This window comes from Arachis hypogaea, chromosome 15, assembly GCF_003086295.3.
Source record: "Arachis hypogaea cultivar Tifrunner chromosome 15, arahy.Tifrunner.gnm2.J5K5, whole genome shotgun sequence".
NCBI lineage: Eukaryota > Viridiplantae > Streptophyta > Magnoliopsida > Fabales > Fabaceae > Arachis > Arachis hypogaea.
Window position 1 is genome coordinate 141,691,361 of NC_092050.1, and position 22,552 is coordinate 141,713,912.

The 22,552-nt window shown below is 35.7% G+C and overlaps 2 protein-coding genes and 1 long non-coding RNA gene across 16 annotated transcripts; all 3 read left to right on the top strand.

The window, feature by feature from the left end:
• Positions 1 to 410: 410 nt before the first annotated feature.
• LOC112750975 (uncharacterized) lies at positions 411 to 3,844 on the top strand. 2 transcript variants are annotated; one of them, XM_029293431.2, is made up of 2 exons: positions 411 to 2,048; positions 3,329 to 3,844. In XM_029293431.2, exon 1 carries the CDS (start codon positions 1,488 to 1,490, stop codon positions 2,037 to 2,039), a length of 552 nt encoding a protein of 183 aa, XP_029149264.1. In that variant the 5' UTR covers positions 411 to 1,487; the 3' UTR covers positions 2,040 to 2,048; positions 3,329 to 3,844. The 2 variants fall into 2 exon arrangements, with proteins under 2 accessions (XP_029149264.1, XP_072073129.1); XM_072217028.1 differs by having other exon boundaries at positions 3,342 to 3,844.
• An 8,290-nt stretch (positions 3,845 to 12,134) lies between these two features.
• LOC112750977 (uncharacterized) lies at positions 12,135 to 15,771 on the top strand. Of its 8 annotated transcripts, XR_011872386.1 has the most exons (5): positions 12,135 to 12,200; positions 12,516 to 13,851; positions 14,343 to 14,489; positions 15,251 to 15,298; positions 15,461 to 15,771. XR_011872386.1 is itself a non-coding variant. In XM_029293364.2 (3 exons), the coding sequence occupies exons 1-2, from the start codon at positions 12,163 to 12,165 to the stop codon at positions 13,837 to 13,839; spliced, it is 1,362 nt and encodes a 453-aa protein (XP_029149197.1). In that variant the 5' UTR covers positions 12,151 to 12,162; the 3' UTR covers positions 13,840 to 13,851; positions 14,343 to 15,771. The 8 variants fall into 8 exon arrangements, 2 of the variants coding, with proteins under 2 accessions (XP_072073127.1, XP_029149197.1); XR_011872384.1 differs by having other exon boundaries at positions 12,141 to 13,847; XR_011872383.1 differs by having other exon boundaries at positions 12,135 to 14,489.
• Positions 15,772 to 20,128: 4,357 nt separating this feature from the next.
• LOC112750978 (uncharacterized) lies at positions 20,129 to 22,249 on the top strand. 6 transcript variants are annotated; one of them, XR_011872388.1, is made up of 5 exons: positions 20,129 to 20,435; positions 20,742 to 20,834; positions 21,288 to 21,536; positions 21,637 to 21,711; positions 21,916 to 22,249. It is a non-coding gene; the product is annotated as an uncharacterized lncRNA (long non-coding RNA). The 6 variants fall into 6 exon arrangements; XR_003176131.2 differs by having other exon boundaries at positions 21,640 to 21,711; XR_011872389.1 differs by having other exon boundaries at positions 21,288 to 21,482.
• Positions 22,250 to 22,552: the final 303 nt, after the last annotated feature.

A 22,552-nucleotide genomic window follows, 5' to 3' on the forward strand; every position in this document is an offset into this window, starting at 1 on the left:
CCTAATTTTTCTCCTCATACCGAACAATAAAAAAGAACCATTTTTCTTTCAATTACGTTTCCGCCCTTTTTCTTTGCTTCTATCTTCCTCTTGAGTTTTGATTGCAAGAATGTTGTCATTGTTCTCATCCTCACCAATCAAATTAGAGAAAGTATAGGGAGCCAATGACCTAAGCATACAATGTGTACAATGAAGGTTTAAAAAATATTAGAGATATTATTATTAGTGTTACATTGTTCTGTCAGGTTACGCTTTTGGGATGAGTGGTTTCAGGACATGGTATAAGAATTCCAGATCTAGAAAGTCAGGAGTTCGAACCTTGGTGAACTCAAAATTACATGAGATGTTTATTATCCCTAGTATCCAGATGATTATCTTAGGCCATTGGCTCCCTAGCACTACTCATCAAATTAAGGTTTGCTTTTCAATTCCCAAATTCTGTTCCCCACTCCGCTCTCCTTCTTTGCTTCCCTTCAACTTCATCCCTACACTCTCACTCTCAGCCCCAATCACTTGATGAAGCTGTTGATTCCTTCACTCGCATGCTCTTTATGCGTCCTCCTCCATCCATCATCCAATTCACCAAGATTTTGGGATCTCTTGCCAATACCAACCATTTCCCCACCGCCATTTCCCTTTTTCAGCAATTGCAAGCCAGAGGAATCGCTCCCGACTTATTTACTTTGAACATCCTAATTAATTGTTGTTGCGGCATGGGTCGTATGTCGCTTGCTTTCTCTGTATTGGCCAAGATTTTCAGGATGGGTTTTCAACCTGATACGGTAACATTGACAACAATCTTGAAAGGTCTCTGTCTCTCTAGTAATGTTGAAAAAACACTACACTTTCATGACAGAGTGTTGGCTCATGGATTTCACTTCGACCAAGTCACTTATGGGACCTTGATTAATGGACTCTGTAAGACCGGACACACATCTGCTGCTATTCAAGTGTTGAGAAAGATCCCACGGTATGGCATTGCTCCTGATGTCTTCATGTACAGCGCAATTATTGATAGCCTCTGCAAGGATACACTTGTATGTCAGGCTTTTCATTTATTCTCTGAAATGCTTGCTAAGGGAATTTCTCCCGATGTTATCACATACAATTCTCTCATTTTTTGGATTGTGTATTGAGGGTCAATATAAGGAAGCCATTGATTTGTTAAGTGATATGGTGCTTAGAAACATTACTCCTAATGTTTATGCCTATAATACTTTGATTGATGGGCTATGCAAGGAAGGAAAGATCAAAGATGCTAAGAGTGTATTGGCTGTAATGGCAAAACATGGTGTGAAACCAGATGTGGTTACTTATACCAGCTTAATGGATGGGTATTGTTTGGTTAATCAGGTAAATAAGGCAAAATATATATTCAACACAATGGCCCAAAGTAGAGTGTCACTCGATGTTCAAAGTTACAGTATCATGATTAATGGCTTCTGCAAAAGTAAAATGGTCGATGAAGCCTTGAATCTCTATGAAAAATGCGTCGCAAGAACTTGGTTCCAGACACGGTAACTTACAACACTCTTTTTGATGGCTTGAGCAAATCGAAGAGAATCTCCCGTGCTTTGGAGCTTCTTGTCGAGATGCATGATAGAGGACAACCCGCTGATGTAATCACTTACAATTCGTTGTTGGATGGGATGTTCAAAAACCAACAACCTAACAAGGCACTTATGTTATTCAATCAAATGAAAGAGTGTGCCATTAATCCGGATATATGCACGTACAATATACTTATAGATGGCCTATGCAAAGGTGGAAGACTTATATATGCAACAGAGATTTTTCAAGATCTTTCCCTTAAAGGCTATTGTCCAAATGTGAGGACATATACTATTATGATCAATGGGCTCTGCAAAGAGGGCTTGTTTGAAGAAGCATTGGCACTCTTGTCAAAAATGGAAGGCAATGGTTGCTTACCCGATGCTGTGACTTTTGAAACTGTTATTCGTGCTTTGTTTGAAAAAGATGAGATTGACATGGCGGAGAAACTTCTTCGGGAAATGGTTGCTAGAGGCTTATTGAATTGATAAAAGAAGGTAAGATACATCAACTCGAATTGAAATTACATCTCATTGTTGCTGAATATGTATCATAGTTTTGTAAATTATGTGTTTGTTGGGTCAGAGGACTTTGGCAATGCCATAACATTAATTAATTTTGCACTTTCGATTTTTGCAATTGCTATCATCCTTTTGAATTCCACTACTTTATTGATTCTTTAGTTGATATTCCTAGTTATAACTTACAGATTTAGTGTTTAAGATATCTTTATAGCAATAGTGTTCTTTACTGTTATTCTATGAGATCATGTATTTATCATGCTACAAACTAAGCAAAACTAAAAAGATTGAAAATTTTGTTTTGTTGTTTGTTGTTTGTTCCCTGCTATTCTGTTGTGCAACTTATTTTTCCGTATCTTTGTAGGTGCCATAAGCAACTAATTCCTATGACTTTTTATCATAAGCAACCATGAGCTATTGTTTATTTGATTGAATCCTCTGGGAATTGTTGTAAAAGGAAATTTAAATAGGTACTAAGGATTTATTCTTAGGCTATATAGTTTTCACTTCCATGTTCCATCTTAAAAATAAACCCACCTTCTAAAATGCACGTCTCCTCTTTTCATCAACCTAAGCAACATCGGGTCAAGGTTAATATGGTTCAGTTATTTCAAGATTTTTGGTCATTTTCTTAATTAATGCTACTCAGTTGTATTGCTTGGAAATTGCTTCTGCTGAAAATATTACATTATGAAATACTTTTTCAGAGAATGTTTTTCTGTTAATTCTTAGATAAATTACTTCATTATTTCTTGTGTAGACATTATTGCATTGACTCTGAGTCTCTTTTTATTAGCATTTTAAAAAAGTTACTGGCTTGGAGTTTTGTTATGTGGTGTTTGTGATGGGGGTGTTAAAAGTGAAACAATACAGAATTCTTTGAGTTTTTGCTAATTTTGCCTCCAAATACTAATTTTCCCTGCACATATCCTTCCAATTCCTAATTTTCGATCATCAAAGGGAATCACTTGTTAAGTTTCTCTACACTCTTGTTATTGTCTTCCATTCTTTTCATTTTCTCATGCAGCAATATACTTGCAGATGTAGCCATCTAATGTATTTTGCTGATGTGTTTTAGTGATTATTAGTTTACAGAGGTTTTCTACTTAGTTTTTGCTTCTTCTTGTTGTTAGTAGATTAGCCTTCTGAGACTTACCTAAACAAGTGAAAATGTAGATGTTCTTTCAAGAGTTTGTAGTAACTAGTAAGCATGCAATGCTTTTTTATGTGTTCAACCTTTATCGTATTTGCTTTAGCTCTACTATGCAGATGGTGAAGATAGAGAATCATTATGGACATGCATATGTGATACCAATGGATTCCCTAAAGCGGCAGTAGGTGTTCATAGCTCTAGTTGCTTTAATCTTGCAACTGCACCTGGGGTGTCTTCCTTATTCCGTTTTGCTTCCAACTTGAAAGCTTTTTAATGCTGCTAGTGCTAAACCAATTTTTGTTGTGCTTCTGATAATATGGCTGCAATTGCAGTTGCAGACCACAATTTAAAACCCTTTACTTAACTTTCGTTTTGTAGATTTAAGCCATGATTTGAAACCTTGTAATATTTTTTCTCAATGGAAAAGTCTAGGGGCCAACAACTTTTGTGTTTTCTGGTCAGCACTTAATCATCAAAATAAAAGTGAGTGATCTCCCACCATTAGATGTAATCTCACACCATTAAAAACACTATTGATGGCTAATTGATGGTTACACAACACCAAAATTGCTGGCCCCCAAGCATTTCTCTATATTATATATCTCGACGGCCTTATTGGTGATCTGCTCCTTTGTGAAAAAAAAAAAAATAATCCCAACTTATTGCATCGAGAATGCAATTATAGACTTATAGTTAAAGAATTATATATTTTGGTGACGCTTAAAAATTATATATAAAAATTAAATTTGATATTATCAATTATCAATTATATGAAATAAAATAAAAAAAATATGGTCCGAAATAATCTACAATTCTACGTAAAAGGGAGAAAAGGGAAAAAAAATGAATTGATTTTAGAATAAATTATTATATAAATTCTTCTTTAGTAAAAGTCTGTTTTTACTAAATGGGGTTAGTTATATGGATCAAAGACGTCATTGCGTCGTGTGGTCGTGCATCTCTATGCATTGGGATGCGACATTATTTTACATTGGTTGTTGCATACTAAACAACCCTCCTCATATTTTCGGGTTTGGGATGTAAACAGAGGCGGAATTAAATTATCATATAAATTACAAATAATTAAATAATTTTATTTTCAAAAAAAATAATTGAAATGTCTAAAGAATTGCTCGTCAGCCCAACAATATTTGTGTTCTACTTCCTGTTCTTATGTTTAGAAGTACACACAAATCTCATTCAAATAAAGTCATGGACCTAGTAAGAACATTAAGAATATTTCCTTTTCGATTTTCTAAGGGTGAAACACAATGACTAATCTTTTTGCTACAAATCATCCTATTAAGAACAAATGACTAGTTATAAGATGCTTTTCATGACTAAGGTAGGAGTAGGATTCAAATTTCTAACTTCTTAATCAAGAGACTGAATGATAAAATACCAAACCATACTCAAGTAGTTATATCACCAATAATATAATCACACATAGTAATGTAATGTCCAAATAATCTATATCACATTTATACCACATTTATATCACTTATAATAAGCGAGACTTCTTCCATATGAAAGTCTTGTGATTTTGGACAATGCGGGGTGTTAGAATATCTGACACCCACTCAGTTAAAAGTTAGAACATTGTTTAGCTCGTATTTCGTTGTCTCTACGCGTTTGTTTGCTTTTATAAATACGTAACACGAAATTCTACTGAAATTTTTGCTCATGATTGTTCAATATCAATATAGGCTTTTAATTCTAAATTCTTTGGGGGTATTCACTAGAATCAATTTCGCATCATCCTGAGTTTTCTGCTATTTAATTAATAAAATCCTAAGTTATGGTCTAAATAGAATAAGCTGTTCTTTAATGGTTTTGCTAAAAAATGTTTTTCTTTCATGTATGTTGGCCCGCAAAATACAAGTGTTACAATGGATAAGCATTCGGTACCAATTAAACATTTTCGTGAACCACCAGCCTCATTTTTTTCAATTCCATTTCTTCAGTTGTTATACAATGCTCTTTGGATGAAACTGCACCTCATGCAATTTTGAAGACTGAAACTTTAGCCTAGACTTACCGGTTAATAAAAGCATGAACAATCAAAATCCTTCAATGCTAGAGAGAAAATTCTTTATTGTACATTCACCTTTTCAAACATCAAATTTTTAATTCTGAATTTATCTTAAGATGAAGTCTATGGTACCTATAAATTGGTACTTAACTTTTGCTTCACTTATTTTTTATATCAAATTCTAAATTTTAAAAAATTATTTATTTTTATACTTTTTAAATTTAAATATTAATTTTTAACTTTTTTCAACAATTTAGACTCCACCTTTTAAATACCATAGGAATCACCTTAATATGCAACACTCTTGATTGAATTTCACTTTTGAGTGAATTTCAGCAAAGGATGATAAATCTTTTCCTTGATTTGATAAACCCCGTATCCCAAAAATAAAAAACACAAAACCAAAAAGAGTAGAAATGTTATATGTATATATATACTTCTTGTAATGAGCTGGCATTAGAAGACCATTCTCAATCTAGGCTGTCACCTCTGGTTCTTTATGAGAAATAATATCCTATTCAACCACAAAGCTGTGATAATGATAGAATTGAAAATGATAACAGGGCAAGGAAGCTAAAATAATGACACAACTCAGTTTTGAGTAAAGAGAATGCAGTGACTAAATGGATGGCTAATTATACTAATGCTAGTGAAAATAGGAAGTTACAAACAAATCATAAAACAAGAATTGAATTTTGTAAATAAAAGTAGTGAATTCCTACCTTGATAGTCCGAAAAATGCTCTATATTTTCCTTTTGCATCATAATACACCGAAGAACTTACATAACAATTAGTCTAGCTAAGAAATTTACATCATAACAATTCATTAATAACCATGATTGAGATTATGTCATTCTCAATATACTAGTTGACCTTGAAGAAGCTAAATGACAAGAGATTGCAAAATTATAAAACACTTTAGAAGAAATGCAAGGTCAGCTAGATGAAGCCTATGTTGCAATTATACGTAATAGAGAAGCAACAAACTAGCAATTGAGCAAGCACCACAGTAATTAAATAGGATTCTGTTGTGGACAACACTAAGCTAGAGTTACTGGCAAATAAAAGTGAGGAGCTAGAGGTAAGAGAAACAGGACGACGACAGCGACACACATTGCACAAACAGCGACGGCGGAAGAAGACAGACTGCCGGAAACGTCAAGAACCCTAGCAGAATCACAAATTATGTTTAAGGGTGGAGAGGGGAAATTCGGAAATTAAAAATCGTAGGGGTAAATGTAGAATTACAAAAAAGAAAACAGAGGATTCAATTTGAAATTACTAAAATCCGTGGCCTAAATAAGATAACAAAAGTAGAAACAATTAAACAAATAAGAGTAAAGGACATTTTCGTCCCTGACCTTTTTTTTTGCGGACATTTTCGTCCTCAAGCAATGGAAAATACATTAAAGCCCCTGACCGTTGAAAAACGTGGACATTTGTGTCCCTCCGTTGATTTCTGCCGTTTCCACTTGACGGAAAAGGCTGAGGTGGCACAGGTGGCGCTGAGGTGGCACGTAACGGAGGCCACGTGGCATTGGGGCACAAAGTTATAGGACATATAAGTCCCTGGAGACGAAAACGACGCCGTTTCGTCTCCTCCCCCAATCTTTGAAATTCGTCTTCCCTCATCCCTCGTCTGCACAGTGACGGCGCAGTGGGTGTAGTGGGGAGTTGTGACATAAAGGAAATTCCTCCTTCCATGGCATCTGAAGGGGTATCATCCAGCTGGAGAAGAGGTGGAGGTCAGGTGGGCTCGAGCTCGTGTCCTAAGGAGAAGGACAGCAAATATGGCGTCTCACCAAAGTGCTTCTGTGGAAAAAACGCAGTCCTTTTCATGTCGAAGACCCGGAGCAATCCGGATAGATTGTTTCTGGGCTATCCCTTTTACAAGGTATGGAAACGCAATGTGATGCACGTTTGGTTGAAGATGTGTTAGGGTTTCTAATTTTTAGGGTTTGAATTATGTGGGTTGATTTGCTGCAGGCAAGACAACCATATTGCAAATTTTTTGTGTGGCTTGATGAGCACGTTGCCGGACTTGGATTGACAGCAACAAAGTATATGGGAGAGAAGGAATTTGTAGATGCAGAAGATTATCACAGGCAGCAGGACATGAAAATGAGGATAAGTTGCTTGGAGAAGAGGATATTAGCTCTAGAGATGAAAAGAAAGCCAATAAGATGGTGTATCTGTGTCATTGTCATTGTGTTGATTTTTGTTGTTCTAAGTTGTAAGAGTTGATAAACGAATGAAAAAGTGTGTAATATTGTTGCAGCAATTATAGGTGAATTCAATGTTATTTATATGAATGATGATTGTATTGCCCTGTACGTGTTGTGTAAGATGTGGAAGAAATTAAAATTGGTTCCCTAATACATAACATACCATTGCATTAGTCATCAAAAAAAGTTGTTTAGTTAACATCCATATTTATCTGACCCACAAAGGGTGTTCAAAAAGTATGGGATAGAAAGCTAAATTGTTTGAACTACTTGTCAACAACCATTACATAGACAAAAAGTTATCACAAAAAGCACTTAATGACAGTAGTCTTCATTCTTTTGAGTCCTTTGTTTTTGGAGAAGTTGACAAATTTTGGGGTGGAGCATCTTGATTTGGAGCTGCAGATGGGATGGTAGATGGAGTTGGCTGTTGTGTACTAGTGTTGATTGTGGATGTAGCGATTGGTGCCGGCGGCCTAAAGATCTTCTGCTTCGGTCTGAACCTGGACTGTTGTGGGCAAGATGTGTCATTGGCTTTCGCTGGAGGTTTAAATGGACGACCTATAGTTGGAGCTGGTGGCCTGGTTTGAGTAGTTGTTGGCCCTGGAGGTAATATGATAAGTGTGGATCTTGTCACCCTTGTTGGAGCTGGTGGCATAGGTGGATTGCTTGGGGCAGGTGATTCCACAACAGTGGGGTTTGGGGAGCTGCCTGGTTGGCTGCTGGATGCATCCTGCAAATATGCATGGAAGATGTGAGCAGAGTAGTATTACAAAGACAGATTAGTCCCTAACCTTAGCAGTACTAAAACAGAATAGTCCCTAGACATATCAGTAATCAGACATCGTAGTCCTTAATTATTTCCATACTAAGACAGATTAATCCCTAACTTTAGTAGTACTAATACTAAGACAGATTAATCACTATATGGTTCTTACCTCTGAACCTGGAGCAGATTGTGACAGTGGAAGCACAATCAGTGACTGGGAGGAAGTAGCTGCTTTCTTCCTAGGGCGCCTTGTCTTCGGCTTCCAGTTTGGGTTGGAAGGGGCTCCTTTACATGTTTTGTAGTTGTGACCCTTCTCACCACACTTGCTGCAGGATACAACGAATGACCTTTTCAGTTTTTCTTCTTGCATGAGTGGCTCAGCCGGATCCTTTTGCCTATTATGAACCTTTGGCCGTCAAATTGGCCTTTTGATAATAGGTGGGTCTGGCTTCGAGAACTTAGTTCCAACCCAAAATTTTGGACTTGGAACAGGCTTAATACAGTGTGCATATGTCCTCCTAATGGACTCCATGCATAGCCAAGGGTGAACATAGTCCTGCGGTGTGTCATGTCTCTTCCTTATGGCAGCAAATGCATGTAAGCAGGACATGCCTAAGGTAATGCAGTGAAGGTGAGTAATATAACCAAAATAACAGTAAAGGGAATTCAGATCAAAATAGCAAAGAAACTGGATCAAGTACTGTAGAGGACATACCAGTCAGTTGCCATCGATTGCATGAGCAACTGTGCCTAATGAGGTCCACATCCACCTTAGTTCCTTTCCGAGAAACCTCAAACCTCTTTCGTTCATTATCGCCAACCCATTCAGCCGTCCACTTGGTGCTTAGGTTTAACAGCTTCTCCATCTTCTTTTCCTGAACTGGTGCTAGCCTCCCTGAGTGATTCTCCAAGACCCGTTTATGATTCACCATCCGCCTCATGAGATAGCACCTGATCTCTTCACACATGGTCAGGATAGGCTTGCAGCGATAGTTTACTATTTTTGCATTAAAAACCTCACACATATTGTTTGTGAGGTTATCCACTTTTGGCCCATGGGAGAAGTAAGCCTTCACCCATGTCTCAGGTTCAAATTTGCTGAGGTACTCCCAGGCACCCTTGTTAACTGTCTTCAACTTCTCCATGCATTCCTTGAACTCAACAACAGTCGTGCACCTGGCACACTCCCACACAACTTGTCGAATGTATAGATCCTTGTAGCGATTGATGAAGTTTTTCCACATATGCATAACGCAGTTGCGGAGCTTAGCGTGTGGCATGACCTTTTTCAACGCAGGCAGCAAACCCTGGCCACAACATAATCAACCACACAGCAATGAAATTAACTAAGTAGGTGGCAATGAATATCATCAACAAATTATAAATGATCTAAACCAAATGCAGAGCAATGACAATAACCATAAACTGGAGTTACCTTCTGTTGGTCTGATATGAAGTTCCAGCCATGGTTAGCATCGTCTCCTATGTCCCCTTGCAGATTGGTCAGGAACCACTTCCAGGCTTCCTTAGTCTCAGTCCTGACCACTCCATAGGCAACAACATAGAATTGGTTGTTTGCATCCTGAGCAACTGCTGCTAGAAGCCAACCACCGTAATATGTCTTCAGAAAGCACCCATCCAAATGCAACAGGAGACGACATCCATCTTTGAAACCTTGTTTGCAGGCATCTAGGCAAATATATAGTTTATCAAACACAGGGGGACCATCTGGAATTGGCATGAGCTCAAGCCTGGCTGATGAGCCTGGATTGCTCCTCAATATTTCCTCACAATAATCCCTGGATCTCTTGTATTGTTCCTTTTCATTTCCTTGGATCTTCTCCCTAGCCTCCTTCACTGCTCTATAAACCATTTTAGGATGGGGACAGAGGGCAAATTCCTCTTTAAGAAAATCAGTAGCCTCCTTTGTATTCATGTGTGGTTGGGTGGACATCCGCTTCTCAATCTTCTTACTTAGCCAGTGTTGATCAGCAGCGTTGCTGCCCAAATCCCTCGCACAAGTGTGTTCTGGATGGTAGGTCTTCACTTGATAACACTGCAGACTTTTGTTGTATGACAAATGAACCAAGTAAGGGCACTCCTTATCCCCACACCCCACTCTCACTCTCTCTTTGTCATTTTTTATCCATTTCACTTCCCGACCCTCAGCGATAAAAGAATCTTTAACTACCTCCTTGAACCTGTCTACAGTGGCAAACCTAGTTCCTAGCTCAAACCTGCCCTCACCATGATTATACTCATCGTTAAACTCTGGGTACTTTTCACCTCTGCCTTCATCATCAGATGATATGGGAGTATATAAGTCTTCAGACTCATACTCAAACATTATCTCCTCCACCTCCGTTGGGAGCTCACTGACATAAAACCCACCCCCGACTGCATAATCCAGCTGGACATCAGGTCCTTGATCCCCTGCTTCACCACGTGCATCAGTCCCATTCCCACTCCCTTCCCCTCTTTCATTGACCCTTGTGCGAAATTGTCTTTTCTTCTTCCCTTGCTTCTTTGGTGTAACTACCTTCTTCCTAGGAGTATTTACCTTCTTCTTAGGAGTAACTACCTTCTTGATCGGCGTAACGACCTTCTTCTTACCCTTGACACCTCTTTTCCTCTTCCCAACAGTGACCCCACCATTGCTGTCACTCTCACTACTGTCACTCTCAATTCCAGCCGGTGGAGGTTTGTACAAGACGTCCTCTGTGCTCTCGTATCCGTCATCAGATGAAGAGGAAGAATTCAGTTCCTCTGCAGTTTCATCCACCTCCCCTGCAGTATCTCTGTCCCGGGAAGCATCCTCAACAACCTCCGGCTCGTCAACAGGATGGTCAAAGTAAATATGGAACTCACCTCGCCCTGGGTGCTTCATTAGGTTCTCTCGCATTGCGTTGATCCCGACATCCCCAGTCAATATGTTCATCCCGGATTCAAATTCAGTGCTTGATGGATCATACCAGTATACTGCCTTGTATGACTGGTAGCCCAAACCCTTAAATAGTGTCACTAGGTCTCCGAAATTCACAAAGTCTAGGTCCATCTCAGGGAACCTCTCCTCCTTTCCATTCTGATAAACCATTTCTCCACCAACTCCTCTTACGAAGTTCCCTCCATGATGAAACACCGGAACCACAAACACGTCAACCATCTGAAATTGACCAGTGCAGAACTAGGATTAAAAAAGGAAACAACACACCATATGAAAGAAACTACATTTCCCGAACACAATCCCTCCCTCTAATCCTACACAGCACGCAATACACCCCATTTTCCCTTTCTTTCTTACACAGTAAACATGCAAACACAATGCATTCCTAGCTAAGCATAACAATCTTACCTTGTGACGAAGACAGCAGCCACGACCTCAGACGAAGCTTCTCCTCAGCCTCTGCCACCAGCAATCACCCCTGGCCTTTTGCTCTTCTACGTGTTGTATTTTTTGGAGGGAGAAATAGAGACGAAGGAGTTTGATCGTTTTTGGGTTAGGGTTTTCTGTAATTCTCTCACTCAACTATGGGTCTTCTGGGTATTGTGTATGGGAATTCAACTGTGTTGATTGGGGAAGGAGACGAAACGGCGTCGTTTTCGTCTCCAAGGACTTATATGTCCTATAACTTTTTGCCCCAATGCCACGTGGCCTCCGTTACGTGCCACCTCAGCGCCACCTGTGCCACCTCAACCTTTTCCGTCAAGTGGAAATGGCAGAAATTAACGGAGAGACACAAATGTCCACATTTTTTAACGGTCAGGGACTTTAATGTATTTTCCATTGCTTGAGGACGAAAATATCCACAAAAAAAAGGTCAGGGACAAAAATGTCCTTTACTCAATAAGTAAATAACCTCGAACAAGCTTGATTCTACCCTCACTCTTTTGGTGGTTGCAACTTGCAAGAATGTTGTCATTCTTCTCGTTCTCACGAAACATGTTAAGGTATGCTCTTCAAATCCCAAATCCCTCTCCTTGTTGTGTTCCCTATTCAGCTTTCCGTATTTGCTTCCCTTCAACTTCATCCCTACACTCTCACTCTCACTCTCAACCCCAATCACTTGATGAAGCTGTTGATTCCTTCACTCGCATGCTCTCTATGCGTCGCCCTCCATCCATCATCCAATTCACCAAGATTTTGGGATCTCTTGCCAAGACCAACCATTTCTCCACCGCCATTTCCCTTTTTCAGCAATTGCAAGCCAGGGGAATCGCTCCCAACTTATTTACTTTGACCATCGTAATTAATTGTTGTTGCAGCATGGGCCGTATGACGCTTGCTCTCTCTGTATTGGCCAAGATTTTCAGAATGGATTATCAACCTAATACGGTAACATTGACAACAATCCTGAAAGGTCTCTATCTCTGTGGTAGTGTTGAAAAAGCAGTGCGCTTTCATGCCACAGTGCTGGCTTATGGATTTCACTTCGACCAAGTCACTTATGGGACCTTGATCAATGGCCTCTGTAAGACCGGACACACATCAATTGCTATTCAAGTGTTGAGAAAGATCCCACGGTATGGCATTGCTCCTAATGTCATCATGTACAATGCAATTATTGATAGCCTCTGCAAGGATACACTTGTAAGTCAGGCTTTTCATTTATACTCTGAGATGCTTGCTAAGGGAATTTCTCCAGATGTTATCACATACAGTTCTCTCATTTTTGGATTGTGTCTTGAAGGTCAATATAAGGAAGCCATTGATTTGTTAAGTGATATGGTGCTTAGAAACATTACTCCTAATGCTTATACCTATAATACTTTGATTGATGGGCTATGCAAGGAAGGAAAGATCAAAGATGCTAAGAGTGTATTGGCTGTAATGGCAAAACATGGTGTGAAACCAGATGTGGTTACTTATACCAGCTTAATGGATGGATATTGTTTGGTTAATCAGGTAAATAAGGCAAAATATTTATTCAACACAATGGCCGAGAATAAAGTGTTTCCTAATGTTCGGATTTACAATATCATGATTAATGGCTTTTGCAAAAGTAAAATGATCGATGACGCCTTGAATCTCTTCGAAGAGATGCGTCGCAAGAACTTGGTTCCTAACACGGTAACTTACAATACTCTAGTTGATGGCTTAGGAAAATCAAGGAGAATCCTTTGTGCTTTGGAGCTTCTTGAAAAGATGCATGATCGAGGTCAACCTGCTGATATAGTCACTTATAGTTCTTTGCTGGATGCTTTGTTCAATATCAAACAACATGACAAGGCACTTATGTTATTCAATCAAATGAAAGAGTGTGGCATTGAACCAAATATGTATACATACAACATACTTATAGATGGCCTGTGCAAAAGTGGAAGACTTAAAAATGCAAAAGAGGTTTTTCAAGATCTTTCCATTAAAGGCTATCGTCCATACGTGAGGACATACACTATTATGATAAAGGGGCTTTGCAAACAGGGCCTACTTCCTGAAGCATTGGCTTTCTTGTCAAAAATGGAAGACAATGGTTGCTTACCAAATGCTGTGACTTATGAAATAATCATTCGTGCTCTGTTTGAAAAAGGTGAAAATGATAACGCAGAGAAACTTCTTCGTGAAATGATATCTAGAGGCCTATTGTAAGGATAAAAGTAGGTGAGATTCTTCTTGTTAGCATCACAAAGTGTTGTTTGTATCTCTTTCTTTTTAACTTGTGTTTTGTTCTCGATCATCTTTCGATTCCATATTAATGCTTTTAGATCTTCACATGATTGTGATTCTTTATTCTGCTTTACCCACACCTAAGTGTTTTCTTTGTCGTTGCTTATTTTATGGCATTTTCGGTGACTAGATGGCTGTTATATGTGGCTTGTCGGATCTATCATTATTTCCTTTTTTATTTTTGTAATTATATATGTGCATTGATGTTAATTTATTCTTAAGCTGAAATGGTTGTGATTTTCATCATTCAAAGGGAATCCTTGTTAGTTGTGAAACTTCCCTGCACTCTTATTGTCTTTCGATCTTTTCATTTCTCCCATATTTAAATTAAACTCCCATGCAGCAGCATATTGTCTGATGTAGCCTTAGATGAAATCTCAAATGTTATTTTGCAAACATCTTGTCATTTTTCTGCGTTCATGCAGTTATACCTGAAGCATATTGTACCAAAGCAATCAACTTGATAAAAAAGGTTACTGATTCAAACTTCAAAGCCAAAGGATTTTGATCAAACACTAGCCTCTTGCGCAATCTCGAAGCACCCCAAAGACTAGCAAGAAACATTTGCACAGGTTAATGCTCAAAAATGTTGGAATACTCTATCATGAAGTGCATGTTCCCATATAATCATGTTAAGAAAAATAATAAACCTATAAACTTTACAATTAAAATGAGAAACTTTGGTGGTATATTCGGGCTTTTAAGTTCAAATCTCATTAAAGCTAAAATATTGTGTTAAGAAACATTTATGTGATCAAATCTGGTTTTAATAAAACAATTATGGTAATTTTATATGATAGGAATTGTTCAGTAGAGAGTATTTTCATTTGTTCGCTGAGCTAAACTTGTAGGTTGATGGCTTGATAACTTTCATCTTTATGCTGGCTCTACCATAGATCAAATGATTCATTTGAAACGTTCTTGGAGTTATCATGAAAAACGTTGGTCCATTTGTTTGTTGTTTTTCTTTTTCACAAAAAAAAAATGACATTAAAAATTTTGAAAAAATGGCATTTATCATTGTCTTTTTGAGGTTTTTTTTTGAAGGTGGAAATAGAAAATAACTAGTTTACAAGGGCAAGCAGTAGCAGAAAGCCATTGGATTTTATTCAGATGCCATTAAACTAAGCAGCAAGAATGCAACATACTACAGTAATAGGGCCCAAGCATCTAAGTCTTTATGTACTTGAAAGCATCTAAGTCTAGTAGGTAGACACTGAATATTACTGGCTTAGACTATACGAGATATAGATATTACATTGATCATATTGGATTGAAAATTTGAAATGGCTTGACATTCACAAGTTCATTTCCCTGACATGCACATATGCAGTTGAGCGGTGTTAAGGTAGTTCAAGGCAGGTGTTGTGCAGCTGTTTGTGTAAGATCAAGCTTTGCACTTTTAGTTTCTTTCCATTTATATCTTTGTACCCTTTATTGCTGAGATTGTTAATTTATCCATCAGAGGCATTTATTTTTGTACTTAAAGATTGATTAATAAATATGATGATAGTTGCTGAATGACAATTTTAAGTGCCTTTAGGTGAGGGAATGATGAGGAGTTTATGCGAATCCATTGGTGGATATCAAAGATTGAAAGAGTGTTAAACATCACATGCTGCTGCTGCTGCTGGAATTGACAAATAATTCATAGTCGATGCATTGCCTTAATTTGTTGTTGTTAGGTGTATTGTGTTTCTGTAGTGTCTCTGCAACGGCTTTGATTGGTTCTTGTAATGCTTTTTCACTCATCTCGATGGCTTATTAGGCGAAATTAGTAAGTTACTATTCTTTTTTATTTTTTGAAAGTGACACAATTACTAATACTATTTTTCTGAGTTTTTTAAGGTGAAACATAGTTATTAATCTTTTCGCTACGTTCATCAGCATAAAGACAAATAATTTGGTCACAAAATGTTTTTCATGTCTAAGGTAGAATTTTAAACTACTGACTTTATAGTAGTTTGGTCATAAAGACAAATAATTTGGTCATCAGAATAAACTGTTCTTTATTGGTATTGCTAAAAATGTTTTTCCTTTCATGGATGTTGGCCCTTAAACACGAATTGTTAAAATGCATTAAGCATTCGGTACTAACATCTCGAATTGTTTTTCCTTTTTCTCAATGAGGTTGATAACTTTTTAAACACTTTCCTCTTCTTCGGCTGTTATATAATGCTCTCTGGATGAAATTGTACCCCTGCAATTTTAAAGAACTCAAACTTTGGTATAGAATTGCCATTTAATAAAGACACCTACTCCAATAAAGATATAAAAAATATCTCATGAAAATATTTGATTAAATTTTGACTTATTTATTTAGCTATACTTTAAATAAAGATAACAATTTTATAACATACTAAAATCAAATCTTACAATCCACTATCCAATGGCTAAACAGAAGCATTCTCACATGAAGATAATTTAAAATCTTCATTAGAGTATCCACCTTTAATAAAAGCATGAAGCCATAAACAATCAAAATAATCCCTTCAACACCATAGTAAACATTCTTTATTTGTACATTCACCCTTTTAAACATCAGTTCTTAATTCTGAGTTATTTTAATAGGTGCACTCTTGAATGTTTTCTGAATTTAAGCAAAAGGATAATAAATCTTTTCCTGATTTGATCAAAATAAATTCCCACAAAAGGAATAAGAATGTTACCTGCAAATGTTTATACTTCTTGTGACAAGGTGGTATTATAAGACCATTCGCACTTCAGGCTGTCACCTCAAATTTTTCACGAGGAAAATCCTCCTTGTTTTTCAATCACAAGGCTGTGATATCTACTAGCTAAGAAGGACTAAAAATGATAACAGGACAATGAGGCTAAAAGAATGTACAACTCAAAAAGTTTTATGAATAAAGAGAATGCAGTGGCTAAACTGATGGCTAATCAAACTAATGCTAGTGAAAATAGAAAAATACAAACAAATCATAAAACAACAATGAATTTTGTAAATAAAACCAGTAAATTCTTGCTTTGATAATTCAGCAAATAATCTATCTTTTTCTTTCGTATGATCGTATGATAATCCAACAAGGATATACAATGTTATGATCAATGGGCTCTGCAAAGAGGGCCTACTTGATGAAGCATTGGCCTTAAAGTTGGAAATGGAAGACAATGGTTGCTCTCCGGATGCTGTAACTTACGAAACAACTATTCGTGCTCTGTTGGAAAAAGGTGAAAATGATCAAGCGCTGAAACATCTTCATGAAATGATTGCTAGAGACTTATTGAAAAGACCCTAAGGAGAAATAAATCAACTCAAATTAATAAATTTTCTATTGTCAAAATTTGTACAGAACTTGGTAAATTTTATATCTATTGGGTTGGAGGTTTGGGAAATGCCATGAACTCACTATCACCTTGATTTTGGTTATCTCACTGTTATTGATTTAATTTTGAACTTGTGTTATTGGCTGATGTATGATTTTCACTGCCATCTTTGAAATAAATACATCTACTAAATGCATGACCCCACTTTTTTTGTTGACAATTTCAACATTTTTGTTATTTTTTAAAATCTGATCATAGGTGAAGAAACCTGTATACTAAGTCTGTGATTTCACTTGATGTTTCAAATAAAAAAGGCTGTGCAAGAAGGAATTTCTAGGAATTTGGCTAATTTGGTTCAAATATGAATTATCTTAAAACCTTTGTTTATTTTCATAATTAATGTTACTTGGCTTTAATTCTTAGAAATCAATTGAAAATATGTACATTATGTTCATTTCCATAATTAATGTACAGTTGTAATTAATGTTATCTTAAAACCCTTGTTCATTTTCAGAACTAATGTTACTCAGCAGTTAATGCTTAATTGAAGTATTTCATTATTTCTTATTGAAAAATCCTATATAGGGATTATTACATTGTTCTTGTTTAAAGTCATGTTGAAAAGCTTTTATTATTAAAACATGGTTTGGAGTTTTGTTGTCTGTTATCAGCTACACCTGTCATGAAAGATTTGGTGATTCTAATGCCAAATACAACTATTTCTACACCTATTTCTTTGGTATTTTCTAAATCTTCTCTGCATTGTGATGAGTGGGGTTAGAATAAAGAATTAAAAGTGAAACAGTGTTGTACAGATTGAAATTGCATTTGTTCTTGTAGAATATTTTTGAATGCTAATACAATTTCTTTTGCGATCAAAAGTTGAACTATTATATAGCCTCACTGCTTAAGTGCTGATTAACTTATTCTATGAAACTGGTATTGACCTTGTATTGGTGGTTGAGTATTTGGATTCTTATCATGGATATCATCTTTGTTCCATGCTTACTGATTGCTAGGTGCACTCAAGCATGTTAAGTTAAAGCATGGCACAGACAATATTGAAGATCTCTAGTATGAATTTTCCTTTATACTTGGATTTCAGTTTGTCCCATTGAAATAATTTTGAGACACTTGATTTAATATTTTGTCAGCTTATTTGGTTTCTAGTTGAACCCACCTTTCGATTATAAGCTTCAAATTCAGTTTTAGATGGAAGTGAATAATAGCTACTTTCACAAAACCCACTCTTCAGATTAGACTAATAAACATAAAATGAATTGATCTCAAACAAGATAGAATATGGTTGATGCTGCTATAAACTTTGAGGAATCAATCTTAGCATCATAATGAAATTAGATTGTTCATGTACTATTTATTGTGTGGTGTGTACTGCATAAATCAATTTATGGATTTAATTTCTTTAAAATTTCCCTTTTCACAAATAATTGCAGGAGATATACATTTTGATCTTTCGGAGGGTATAATCATGCTTTTTTTTATTATTGTGGATATATGATTATAGAATGAATCTTAGATTCTTAATGTCATAAAATTTATTACTGCATTTTTTGTGTGTTTTAGTCTGATAAATGCATAGTTATATATAAAAAATTTAACCATTAACTATTATTTTCTTCTTTCTTTTACTCTTAAACCAAACTCTAGTGAGAAAAATTGTTCAAAACAAAAATGTCATTTCTATTATTCTATGGAAAGTTATAATATATACAAGTGCTGATTCAAGTTCTAACCAGAATGAATCAAAACTATCCATAATTTACACACAAACTATCATTTTTCTTTCAAGAACCTCTCTCAATGGATCTATTCTAACCCTGACAGGTTTTGGAAGGAATAGCTCTTTGCAATTGAATGCTATAGAAGGTAGCATTTCAAGGACCAATACCAAATTGTTGTTCTTCTTTGCATGCTCTGCTACTTCATTGTCTAGGGAGGCTTTAGCAATTTTAGTGATGAAAATGAATAGAATCACTGAAAAAAACAAGCTTTAGTTTTGAGTTATGTGAGAGAAAAAAAACTTCACAACAGTAAAGGATGAATATTTAATATGGTTACGTAACTACTTATTGGTAGATATGTGCCTGAAGAAGAGAAAGGACAAAACAATATACATGAATATTGAATACAACCAACTGATATTTCAGTTTCTTATCGTCTCAAGAAGTTACACCATGAATATTGAAGGAGAAATGGTTATGTTTCTTTAGGTGTGTTTTTTTATTTTATAGGATAAAGTATATTTTTTATTATTAAAGTTCGCCAAAAATTTTAAAAATATTTTTAAGTTTTATTTTGTTCCAAAAATTTTTGATTTGTATTAAATATATTCCTGACAACTAAATTTTAAAAATTTAGTACTAATCCAACAATAATGCATGATAAATATGTTTGATTTTCTTGTGTTAAAGGTTGCTTTTGTGAAGTTATTCCTGAATTGGTCATAATTTTTTTGAAAAATTAGTTGTTAGGGGTAAATTTGATGCAAATAAAAAACTTGTAAAACAAAATAAAATAAAATAAAACTTAAAGATATTTTTAAAATTTTTAATAAATTTTAAAGACAAAAAATATATTTTATTTTATATTCTTTTTTACTCTGACTTTCATTGCATGCCAATATTTTAATATTTCAAGGTCTTAAAAATTTTTATTAATGTAACAAAAGAAGGATTTTTACCATTTGAGAAAAAGAAATAGCACCTTCAACGTAGTAGACTAATTTAACCTTTTATTTTTTTTATTTTTTAAATGATCAATTACGTCTCTTCATCATTTTTAGAAACGTGATTCCCATTATTTATGAGACAAACTCCTATCTCATAAGTCATAACCCACTGTATGGATATAGTTGAATGTCGCTATGACACTATAATTGCTTGTTAATGAATATCTTTTAATTGCAGTTAATATAGTGTTCCAAAAGTAATTTATATAACAAAAATGGGTTTGTCTATAATAAGCTCAAGTCTTATGAGCTTTTCTGATGTGCACAAATAATAATTTATAAATATGCCTCATATGGGGTTTTAATAGTAATTATTATTTTTTTACATTTACCACAAGTTCCTTTCGTTTTTTCTTCTCTTTGTATGCACTCCATTCAACCCTAAGTCCACATTTTTCTCCATCCTCTGCCACCGTGACTGCGTCTTTCTTCGCCGCCGCCGCCTGAAGCTCTGTTCTGTTCAACTGGAGCTATAATTCAGGTTTCCTCTTTCAACATTGTGCTTCATTTCTAACTTGATTTTTCGATGTTATGAAAAGAAAAATCATATTTTTACTTGTCAATGTAGAGTTAATAGTGTGATTTGTGTTTGGAAGTTGATTTAGGCTTTGATCAATGAGTTCCTGGATTTGTCAATTGCATAGAATTTTTCAATTAAGAACTTAAAGCAATTAAAAAAAATGGTGGAAAGAAGCTGTGATATTTTTCTGTATCTCCTCAGCCCAGTACTTCATTGTCTCATTCATTCTCCGTATCTCTCTTCTCTCTTCGCGTCATTCGTCTTCAGCCTCAGAGTGGTGGCGTGGGTCTCAGCGAGTCAGCATCCTCGTCAGCGCTGTGGTGCTCTACTTCCAGAGTTTCAATGGAGCCTCAGACTTAGGTATATATGAATTTGCTTCATTGATTGATTTCATTTTTTTTTTGTTCCTTTTATGTTCTTGGTGTATGAATCTGTTTCGTTGAATTCATTCAATTGTTTTTCTGTTATACTTATTTTTTGTTAAGGTTTTTTGTATGAGTTTATTTCATTCATTTCATTCAATTATTTGTTTTGTTCTGATTATTTGGTTGTTTGAATTTTTTTGGGTTCTGTTTATGAGGGTTAAAAAATTTTGGTATTTGTTTTTATGATTTTGATTTTAATTTCTGTGTTTATGTTTCTGTTCATGATGTTCTAGTTCAATTTCTGTGTTTATGTCTCTTAAATCTCAGGGGCAAATGATAATGATGAGGCGGAATATTTATAGGACAGGATAGAAACTGACATTTGAGGTTGTGTTCTCTGCCTAAGTGCCTAACTGTTTCAAAAATTATTTCTGCTTGTTTATTCAAGGTTCTTCGTATACTGAACGGTGACATGGTCATGGACACGAGTTTGCAGATGCAGCACCATTACAGCGCTCCTCTGTTAGAAGAGCCACTTGAATCATTTAGTGGGAAGCTATCTCTTGACAAACACATGCCTGCATATTGGGATAGGGACAACAAAGCAAGAAGGACTTCATGTGAAGATGACATTTAAAAAGGGGTCGATACTTGATGATCAAAATTGATGATCAAAATTGAAAAATGCTTTTTACTGGTTATGCTAAATATGTTTATTTTCTCTCCTATTTTGTAGTTTTGCATTTTTCTAGCTATCTTTCTATAGTGAGATCTAATTTTGCATTTGTGTATAATAGCAGGGTGAAAGTAGGATCGGTAAAAAATATAGAAGCTTTTGAAATTCTTCTCAGTAGCTACATCACACACTAAAGGCAAGAACAAAACTTTTTGTTGCTAGAGTTTTTATTTTGGCATGTTGAACATACTTTGTGAGGCAAGAAAAGATCCTTTATTGGTTGGTATAGCATAAGCCCATCATTAGCTGGAATCATTCAGAAGGCTATAGAATAATGTGGATGCATGGCTATCATGTTTGAATTTTTTTTAATCTTATGATGGTTTCTATTTGAATGCAGGTAAGCACTGGATGTGAATGTTGAGAGAGCCGTGGATGTTCTTATGCACAAGAGATTGCTGCATTTGGCTCACGATCCTGTTAATAGGCCTGCAATTGAATTCATGCTTTAGTGGTGTTATTTAGTTTAGAGTAAGGCATTGCATATGAAACAGTTTGGCATATAGTCATTGTTTGACCATGCTGTCTTCTTTTATAAGATTTGATGCTGGTATAGTTTGGATGAAGTATGATGTATCATTGATATTTTCTTTTCTGAATTGCTTTTAAGTAGTTTTTTATACATTAAGTTGTTACGTTGAATGAATAATCTATTTTAGACTTTTAGTTAATCATATTGCAAGTCTTCAACATTGCTTTATATTGAATCCTTCGTGGAGCCTAAATGATGAAAAATTGATGAAGAAACTTGACCATTCTTTTTATACTTACAATATACAGTTTTGTATGATTTTTTGTGTTTTGATTTTACATCTTACACCATATCAAGAAAACTTTGGTTAATATTTTACCTCCAATTCAGCCACCGAAGCTTTATGCTATGCTAAATTGCCATTCAAATCAGTTATGCAATAATCAAAAGCTTTTTACGTACAATTTCATGACAAGAAAGTTTTATGTCTATCAAAGATTTGTTT